This window comes from Rhagoletis zephyria, unplaced genomic scaffold (assembly GCF_001687245.7).
Source record: "Rhagoletis zephyria isolate East Lansing unplaced genomic scaffold, Rhagoletis_zephyria_1.1 Rzeph_scaffold_00079, whole genome shotgun sequence".
Taxonomy (NCBI): Eukaryota; Metazoa; Arthropoda; class Insecta; order Diptera; family Tephritidae; genus Rhagoletis; species Rhagoletis zephyria.
Genome location: NW_016157163.1, coordinates 435,479 through 445,781, shown reverse-complemented (window position 1 = coordinate 445,781; position 10,303 = coordinate 435,479). Strand labels below are relative to the sequence as shown.

At 37.3% G+C, this 10,303-nt stretch overlaps 1 protein-coding gene across 1 annotated transcript in view; it reads right to left on the bottom strand.

Moving 5' to 3' along the window:
* Nucleotides 1-479: 479 nt before the first annotated feature.
* The window catches only part of LOC108373304 (neurogenic protein mastermind), a 93,214-nt gene continuing 83,390 nt past the window's right edge, over nucleotides 480-10,303 (bottom strand). Inside the window, exons 4-6 of the mRNA XM_017629179.1 lie at nucleotides 5,725-6,630; nucleotides 2,822-2,968; nucleotides 480-2,470 (exon numbers count right to left, since the gene is read on the bottom strand). Of these exons, the coding sequence (XP_017484668.1) occupies nucleotides 1,052-2,470; nucleotides 2,822-2,968; nucleotides 5,725-6,630 (2,472 nt within the window). The 3' untranslated portion in view covers nucleotides 480-1,051. The remainder of the gene's footprint in view (nucleotides 2,471-2,821; nucleotides 2,969-5,724; nucleotides 6,631-10,303) is intronic.

Sequence of the window (10,303 nt, the reverse complement as noted above, 5' to 3'; positions counted from 1 at the left end):
CGAATCAATTGTTCAGCCCGATTTTTGAATTTTTATTTGTTTGTATTAAACTTTTAAGTGCAAAGTGCAAGGAAAGTAGTAATGCTAAAGAAATTGCTGTTCCTATTAATAAATCTTTCACAAATTAGTCAAAAATTAGTTGAAAACAGTTATAGGGTTATTCCAAAACAAAAAAAAATTCACAAGAAAATTTTAAAATGTTATGAAAAAATTGCCACCAAAATTATTTTTTTTTAATTTTTTATGAATTTAATTTTCACAATATAGGCAACAATTTTTTTTTTAAATATTTTTCCGCAAACTTTTTTTTAAAAAACATTGTTCGTTCTATCACAAAAAACATAAAAATGGAATTCCTAAACTTTTTGCAAAACTCGCGAAAATTCAGCAAATTTTCATGCAAATTTTCAACTCTTTAATCAGGTTTTTTAGATTTTTTTTGAGTATGCCGATTTGTAGCTCGAAATGAGTTTTGGATATAAATAAATGGTAAACAACTTTTGCAAGTCCTTTGGTATTTATTCGCATTTTGATCTCCCGAAATGAATGCAATTGACCTTGTTGCCATCATTATTTGAGTGTTGCACTGTGCAATTAAACAAGTTTTTAAAAAGATCTCCCAAACTTGAATCAATACCTTTCAATTTAAACTTATGTATGAACCTATATATCTATTCATTATATATGTATGTAGTTTATAGGAATGCACAGATAAATTCGATGAGTTAGAAGTTGTAAAGTAAAATATTCACGAATATAGGTAGGACTATTTAAAAAGTATTAGGCACTTTGACATCTAAAAATATGCTAAGCTTAAATATTTTAGGTTTCAATTTAGCTTTAAACTAGAATAAACAGATAGGGAAACTAGTAGTAGTAGCAATATGTGAGTATACACACACACAAACATTGTATGTGGCAATAGCAGTATTTGTGCATAGGAGTATTTGTTTTGAGCATTAGGAACAAGAGAGAATTATTTTTGTAATAAAATAAACTTGATTTAAAGAGCTACATATGTAAAAATCAATCACTATTAATTAACGTCATTTTACCTATTCGTCAGCAAGCCATTTGCTGGTGGCAAGACATTGGCATTCACGGCAGCAAGAGCGGGTCCATTCATTGGTCCGCCAACAGCTAGCGAGGAGACGACACCGCCGGCCACAGCGCGTACACCGCCAGCAGCCAGCCCCAGCGATGTGGCCACACTCAGCTGACGTTGATGCACAGCTGCCGCTACTACGCTGCCAGCGCAGCTATTAGGCACAATCGATAAGCTGCTGCTGCCTACTATTCCTGCCACACCACTACTAGCAGCTGATTGTGCAGCCGCTGCAGCCGCCGCCGCCGCCGCCGCCGCCGCTGCTGCTGCTGCAGCTGCACGCTGATGTTTACTAGAACTGCTACCGCCACCACCGCTACCACCGCTGCCACCGCCGCCGCCGCCGCCGCCTCCGCCACCACCACCACCTTTCACCAGTCCGCCATTGTGCTTCTGCGCCATGTGCGTTTGGTAGTGCTTGGCCAGATGCGCCTTCTGGCGGAAACTCTTGCCACAGAGCGAGCAGGTGAAGGGCTTCTCGCCGGTGTGTGTTCGTATGTGCACATTCACCGAATATTTGTCCTTGAAGCCCTTCGAGCAGATGGAGCAATAGTGTAGCGAACGCTCTTTACGCTGTCCATTGCAGTGTGTGGGACTGTTGCTGCTGTTGCTGGAACTGCTGCCACCGCTGGCTGGACCATTCGTGCCATTCGCAGCGCTGTTGCCGCCGCCACCACCAACGCTGCTGTTGTTTCCGCCACTCGTAGTGCCACTGTTGTTGCTATTGTGATTTATCACATTGGGATTGTTGTTGTTGTTGTTGTTGTGGTGGTGCGCACTCGACGTCGAGCGCTTGTACTTCTTCGTCACTTTGGTGGTGCCGCCGCCGCCGCTCGTTGCGGACGCTGACTTGCTTGTAGCTGTTTGGGGTTGTTGCTGTTGTGCGTGTAGCGCGCGTTGTTGCGGGTTGGGCATATGTAGCGCAGGTACAGCCGGTTGTGGCAATGGCGATAATTGTTGCTGCTGCTGCTGCTGCTGATGCGTCATGCTTGTGGGTGTTGTTGCGGGTGAGTGCAGTTGCTGGTGCTGCTGCAATTGTTGCACACTCGCACTTGTCGCAGCTGGCGACATTTGCATCAACACATCGCTGCTGCCATAATCGCCTCGGGATGTGGGTGAACAGAATTGTTCAACTTCGTTGGCGATGCGTTTGATTTTGTCAAAGTCGTCGCTGAAGGCACTTTCCAGCGATAGGAACATATCGTCGACCATGAGGCTGGACACGCCGCTGCTGTTGGCAGCATTGCCGCCTGGTGGCACGCCCATACTGCCGTTTGGATGTTGGCTGCCCACTAAATGCGAAGGATGTGTATCGTCGAACATTTGTGCTGCGCTGAGGCCTGAGTCGCCAAAGGAAAGTGTGTCCTGTGGAAGGAAAGGAACGAATATTGAGGGTTTTTCGAGTGCGTTTTAATTTTAACAATAAATAACATAAGAGATAAGATTTCTGTCCTGCTTAACCTGATAGCTCGCATTCTATATGACCCTGGTCAGAACTAATACAATGCTTAATAACAAAAAAAAAAATTAATTAAGAATCCTATGTATGCATTTCTATATCTATTATCCTATTCTATCCTTTTAAGACTTCACTCTAGTTTTTAACCTCGGCAACACACTCGACGTATGCCATTCATCTATCGTATGATCCCTCGGAAGTGAAAAAAAAACTCTAAAATAATTCCTCTTAAGCGTTCTGCAAAACTATTTACTCACCGTATCTGGCGGAAAAAGCAGCCGCCGCATTTCGTCCTCTTTAACTGTGGGTGATGAAGGCAATAGTGAGATGCCATTTTGCATGTGTATACCTTTGGAATAACCCTTACCTTGGAGGGCACTACGCAGCAAAGACTCAGCGGAATTCTGTGAAAGAAGCGTAAAAGAGGTAAAGAAAAGATTATGATTGAAACTACTAAAAGGGCGTTTTTGAGTTCCAAAACAGCTTCCCAATTTTGAGCAGAAAATAACTCCTACAGCAACGTATAACTTTGTAAAGTACATAATTCTATTACAATGGTGGCCTTGATTGCAACCTAGAAAGAATTTGTTTCCCTAGTCACCTATTCCTCTGTAATCTAATGCTGCTGCTCTTTTACGCCGTGTGAGCTACGACGAAGGGTCTTTTATGGGCATTCTTAAGGAAGCATGGTTAATTTATTTCTAAATCGATGACCGTAGACTTTTTGAAGTGAAAGTTCTTTGCGCTCGGTTGGGTCGCAAACATCTATGTAAACGATCGTTGCGGTCTTGTTCCAAATTTCAATGAAACAAAAAAGCTACAGACGGGGGAAAGAGATGGCGCGGGGGTTGGACGTGTTTAAGATTAATACTCAGATAAGGATTAAGATTGGAATATAGGTAATGATTAAGAGTAAGATCAAGATTAAGATTAACGTTAAGGTTAATATTAAGGTTACGCTTAAGATTACGATTAAGATTGGCATTAAGAATACTATCTGTTAAGATTAGGATTAAGATGAAGATCTAGTGAGCAAAGTTGCTCTTCCAACTACCAAACTCGATTTTAAAGTTTAAAGTATCTTTACTATATCCTCTTTAGCAAAATTTTTTCAAGTTAGGTTAGGTTAGGTCAAGGGCCTCACTTAGACCGTGAGCGTTAGTCTTTTGTGATACCTCTGCGAAAGGTAACTGCGAGGTTATAGAGGAAATCGCAAGCGGCTGATTCCAGTTATGGAGAACTCCTACAGATCAGCGGATATCGCGATCCGACGGACCCACGGTATTAATTGTCAAATAGCCGGGCGGGGCGGGGAAAAATCCTTTCCGGACACTCCCGAAAAAGCATATAAATTCCTAAAAGTTAGCAAATTTTCCGAGAACGACAGGTAACCAGAAGATGCCAGATCTTTTAGTATGACGAAAGTTGAAAAAGGAAAGATATAAGATATTCAAGTATATTATTTAGACTTAATTAAAAAGCTGTGTGAATTTTGTTATGCGACAGATTTCGTGACCCATGGGACCCGCGGTACAAATCCGAAATGCATCGAGATGGGTGGGTTCGCGACCTAAGAACTTATTTAGTCTCATGCCCATCTCTAGTACGAATCCAGGTATCTAAGCCGAAATCTAGCAAAAGCTAGTCTAAGTGCAAGTGTTGAGATGCAGCTACGTAAAAAAAGGGGTCTGGTATAATATTTAATCTCCCCGCATGAACCTCGATAGGACAATGGCCTATCAGTTGACTCAATAGGGTTGAGAAGCCCGGCTACGACAGCCTAAGAAGATTTCTAGACCGCCCTCGGTCATATCATCCTCCATCGTTTTCCGAGTTCAAAAATAGTCAGGAAAACTTCCACTCTGTCTTTTCTAAGCGATATTGGCTCGAACGTGCCCCCTTTGACCAGTTCATCATCGACACAGTTTCCTGAGATGCCAAGTATAACTAGGTAATATTCCCATGCGATCCAGAATGAACTAAGGCATTACTATAAAAGATTCGAGCGTACTGTAATTGAATGCTGGGTTCTGATAGCTGCGACAGCTTTGTTACTGATTATATGTATGAGCCCAAAAACCTGGACGTTTCATGCTGTGCAGATTAACCAGAGGCTCCCCAGATTTAAGCTAGAAATTGAAGAGGCCTCAGGATTGTTCAAAGATATCTTGGAAAGATGTTAGAGCATTTCCCAGCCTTTTTTTCGCGACTAATTGCGTGTAACTCTGCGGGGTTTTCGGTAACTTTTGGGACTATTCGGTAATTATATGGATTTTTTTCGGGCCTTTTCGGGAACTTTAATTTGCTAGGGATTTTTATAGATATTTTTGGGACTTTTCGTCGAGTTTTTTTATTGACCGTTTAGTATTTTTTAAGACTTTTCGTGTTCTTCGCATTTTACTTTTTTTTGGATATTGTTACGGGTGCTTCTGGAATTTATGGGTAATTTTTTATTTAATTTTTATTATTTTTTTTATTTTTTTATTAAAGCTTATACAATGTTATTAACATATGTACAACCTAATCAAGCAGCGCTAGCATGATTAGGTTGTATATATGTTAATAACATTGTATAAGCTTTAATAAATAAAAAAAAAAAAATAAAAAATAAATAAAAAAAATAAAAAATAAAAAAAAATAAAAAAATTTTATTTTTAAATTTATTCGTGGCAATTAGTTTTTTTTACTTTTAGGGATTTTTTACTTTTTCGACAATTTCGGGATTTTTTGGACTTAACGGTATTTTTCGAAGCCTAACAACATTGTATACGCTTTAATAAATAAATAAATAAAATAAATTTTTTGGACTTAACGGTATTTTTTGAAGCCTAATAACATTGTATAAGCTTTAAAAAAAAAATAAGTAAAAAAAAATAATAAAAAAATAATAAAAAAAATAAATAAAAAAAATAAAAATTTATTTTTAGAATTTGTTCGTGGCAATTAGTTTTTTTTTGGACTTTTAGGGATTTTTCACTTTCACGATTTCGGGATTTGTTGGACTTAACGATATTTTTCGGACTTACAAGCAAAATTCTTTTTACTTTTACCATTAAAATGCAGATAAAAAGTCTACAATTTTCCATGCTCAAAATAATAAAACGCGAAAGCTAACTAAACATTTTGGTTTATTTTGCTTCATTCGCTAACTCTCACTCACCTGTTCAGCATTATGATCGGCCATATGCCAGTCATTGTTGTTGTTCTGAAATTGTGCCAACTGCGAGTGCGTCGAATTCGCCACACCACCCACACCACCCACTCCACCAATACCACTAGCTATCGATATCGCCGTCACCAGCGAAGGCAATCTTTGACTATTTAAACCACTCCCACTGCCGCCGCCACCACCGCCATGCATACTCGCCGCACTACCCGTCGTTCCCATTCCCAGACTATTGACCATATCACCACTACCGCTACCATCTCTACCGCTGCCCTCCGCTGTGCCATAGCCGCCTGGATTCTCATCGTAGGGATACTCTGATTTTATGTAACCCGGAAAGCTACCCAACAGACAATCCAGATCCAGTGTGCTGGACAATTGGCCAGCTGGATTCTCTGGTTCTCGCTTCAGCCATGGCTCATTGCCATTTAATACTGTGATTGTGTAAATTTGTCCATCGGCATTGTCCACCGCCATGCTGCTGCTGCTGCTGCCGCCATTGCTGTTGCTATTTATGTTGTTGTTGTTGCTATGGCTATTATTTGGCGCATTGCTGTTTGTGGATTGATTGGCACTTTGTGCACAGGAACTGCTGTTGTTGAGTGACATTTGTCGCTGTTGTTGTTGTTGTTGTTGCGAGTGCAAATGTTGATGATGTGGCTGATGGTGTAGATGCTGTTGTTGCGTATGACTTGGTGATGTTGGACTGTGTAGGTGCGCGGAATGCGGTGTACTGTTAGCGGGTGTGGAGCGATGTTGGTGTGTGGTTGCTGTTGTTGTTGTGGCAACCGGTGATGCCGCTGCAGCGGAAACAGCCTGCTGCTGCCAACAATAGCGATCGAGGTCTTCGAAGATGGTGGCATCCAAACGACTGGTCGCATCTTTGTCAGTGTGCCAAAACTGGAAAAGGGTAAAAGGAAAAGTATTTTGAGTTAATGTAAGTTTTATTGAGAAAAATGTTAACTTAATTGAAAAGTAACTAATATTTTCATATGCCTCAATTTGTTTGTCGGTTTTTTCTTTATAAAAAGTCTTGCACTTGCTTTGCTCATAACGAGGGAAAATCTTTCACGACTCCTGGAGATATCCTGAAGCTGATAAGGAGTCGTCTTTATGGCCGATTTGCAAATGAGACAGAATTCATTCGACAATATTCCTACTCCGCAGAGATGAAATTTTAACCTACCCTTCATTTGTAAATACCCGTCAGATTCTTAATGGCTCCTTACAGATATTTTATTGTAGTTAAACCACCTTGGATTGTACCTTACCAGTGAGTAATTCACTTTGCATGGTCTGGTTTTTTCGCCAGTGATATTCTTCAATTTACTGGACTAATTTTTTATAGTGTTGAACTACCGGGAAAAATGGCATGCTACAGCAGGTGTCTATCTAGCAAACCTATTTGCATCTTTTATTACCCTCTATGCCTTTGTGGCGTGGTATCTAAATTAGCAGTATATAATTTTGCTTAGAGCATTGGCCACGATTTTTTGAAAAGCTTAAATATTTCTCAACAAAACTGCGCCTAAATCTATCCCACAAAAAAAGGGCATAGTTGTAGGTACAGTTTTTTTGATAATCTTGAATATTTTTCAAGGATTTAAAAATGGGGGGAAATTATGTCTACGCGCTTTCGCACTAAGGAAAGTGCCACTTGGCAGTTACCGAAAATAAAAACTTATTCATAAATATTCTGTTCAATCTCACCACTGGCCAAACTCTGACGGCTATAGGGTTAATATTTTTAGGCTTAGTTCTCTGCATAAACATCCGCAGTCTACTAGTATCTTAGTCCTGGACGCATAGTGGCCGCTAAGTCTCTATAAGGCCAAAAAGTCGTGACTCTTGTGGACACCGGAACTTTGACATCTAAGTGAGTCAAACAGCCAAATTTTTAATTAAGTCCGGTGAAGCAAAGTTTCTTCTGACTTAGAGCATTATAAGTCATGAATAGCTCGATAAAACTTTTCAAGTCTGGAAAAAGGGGGGGAGGTGACATGTTGGCGGGTAGTTCTTATATACGCAAACTGAGTGAGGACTTGGCATTGTCACGTTAGCGTTTATTCTTACCATGTTTTTTCTAAAGACTTCAGACTAAGGAGTCTCTCCTCGCTTCCACTGAAAACACTTGTGAGACTGATTGGTCGAATCAGATGGAAAATTTGGCGAAGTGGGCATTTGACATGAGCACCTCATCAAGCTAAGGCTGCCAGGCATCTTCAGCAATTTGCAGGCAGATGTGGACCTACTAGCCAAACAACTATCAGACCAATGAGTTCCCTGATGGAGCACTAAAAATTGGTTAGGGAATGGCTGAACACTCTTTTACTACTTCGTAACTATACTTTTTTGGCAATACGTACAGCCATACTGAAAATGCGGTTGACTGCATGGCAAAAGGTTGAAGCGATATAACTATGAGGCATATTTGAACAATTTGGCTTATCTTAGCTCGGCGATAACAAGGCTGCTTCAATAGTCGCAATGACCGAATGAACAAAGCACTGGCGTATCATTCCTAAGATCCATGTAAGTGTCCTCGGGCAGCGGATTTTGTTTTTCTTTTTCAAATTTATTTATTTCTCGTCTTTAATATTTTCTTAATTTTTAGACTTTATTGTTTTAAAAAGAAAAATGTATATAATTTTTAATTTTAAGAAACCTTTTTAATTTTCTCATTTTTATTTTTAAATTAATTTTAAGATTTTATTGTTTTCAAAAATGCATACGTACTTACATACATTTATATGTATATTTTGATTTTTGTTAATTTTAAGAAACTTATTTTATTTTATAATTCCTTTTTGTTGAAGTGAAACTTCTTAATCGAGTTCGGAGATGGTTGCGTTAAATATTTAACATCAAGTCATAAAATCTGTATCGTTCGTACGATTTTCAAAAATGAGGTGTCACATGAAAGGCCTTGTCCTTCGGGTGTACACCATAGCCTTAGTTCCATGAAAGGAGTTGCCACATATTAGAAAATCGAATTCAAAATTTCTCTGCCGCAGAGGGTTGCATTAAATATTTAACATCAAGTCATAAAATCTGTATCGTTCGTACGATTTTCAAAAATGAGGTGTCACATGAAAGGGCTTGACCTGCAGATGTGCAGTATGGTTTTAGTCTTTTAAAGGGTTGCCATATATACGAAAATCAAATTCAAATTATTTATTAAGTTAAACGAATTATCCCAATATGGGTATCAAAAGAAATGGTTTTGAATAAGTTGTATTTTCTAGCTAAATGTAGGAGGGTTGCCACCTGTTTCAAAAGTAAAATTTAGTTAAATTATACAAAAGTCTTACGCTTAAAATACTATACAGTACAGAAAGAGCTTACAGAAACACAATTAAAATATTTTTGAGGTGCCTGAAGAGGGTGGCCACCTGTTTAAAAAGTTAAACTCAAATTATTGAAGCAAATCTTATTATTATAGCTCCGTTATGTTTGCGATAAATATTTAACGCCACGGTACAGGTAGCATATGACGGGTATAGAAAACGAATAGCTGCGTTAAACGCCAATTGGGCGGGAAAAGACTAATGCAAAGACAAGAATATAATCAAAAACAAATATAAAGAGAAGATGAAGATGAAGATGAAGATGAAGATGAAGATGAAGATGAAGATGAAGATGAAGATGAAGATGAAGATGAAGATGAAGATGAAGATGAAGACGAAGATGAAATTATATATGTATATAAGAAAATAAGTACATGTGTATGTATATCGCACATTTCTTTCTTTCTGGAATTTCCTCTATTAAGTTTCACTTCTTCCGCGCGTAGGGACTACACGCACTGAGTTTTTTATTTCCTAATTAAATTTTTAGATCTTATTGGTTAAAAAAGATTTTTTTTATTTCATTCCATTTCAACAAAAATCTTTTCTTAATTAATTTTTTATCTTTTAATTTTTAGATTTCATTGTTTTGCAAAGAAAATGTATTTTTTTAATTTCAATTAATTTTGAGGAACTTATATACTTTGTTTCTTTTCCAATTAATGTATTTTATTATCTTATTTTCTTTTAATTTATGTATTATATTATTTTAAAGAGATAAAAATATTTGTGTCAGTTTCAGTTAATTGTTAAGAAGTAATTTTTTATTTTTTTTTATTTTTTTTTGTTTTTTATTTTTTTTTGTTTTTAAATAAATTTTATTTTAACTTTTAGATTTTACTTGATTTTAAAGCAAACGTAATTAATAATAATTTAATTTTTCAAACATATTTTATTAATTTTTTCTTATTTTTATTTTAGTTTTTTTCTTTATTTGATTTAATATTTCTTCATTTAAATACATTTTTTAAATTTAATTTCTAAATAATTAATTAATTTAAAAGAAATAGATTTTTTTAAATTTCATTGAAATTTGAAGAATTTTTTTGTTATTTTAATTTATTATAATTTTTAGATTTTATTGTTTTAGAAACAAAACTATTTTTATACCCGAGCGCACTTGTGCACAAGGGTATTATAACTTTGTTCACATAACGGTTGTTTGTAACAGGCAAAACGAATCGAGATAGATATAGACAAATGTATACATAAATGATCAGAATGAA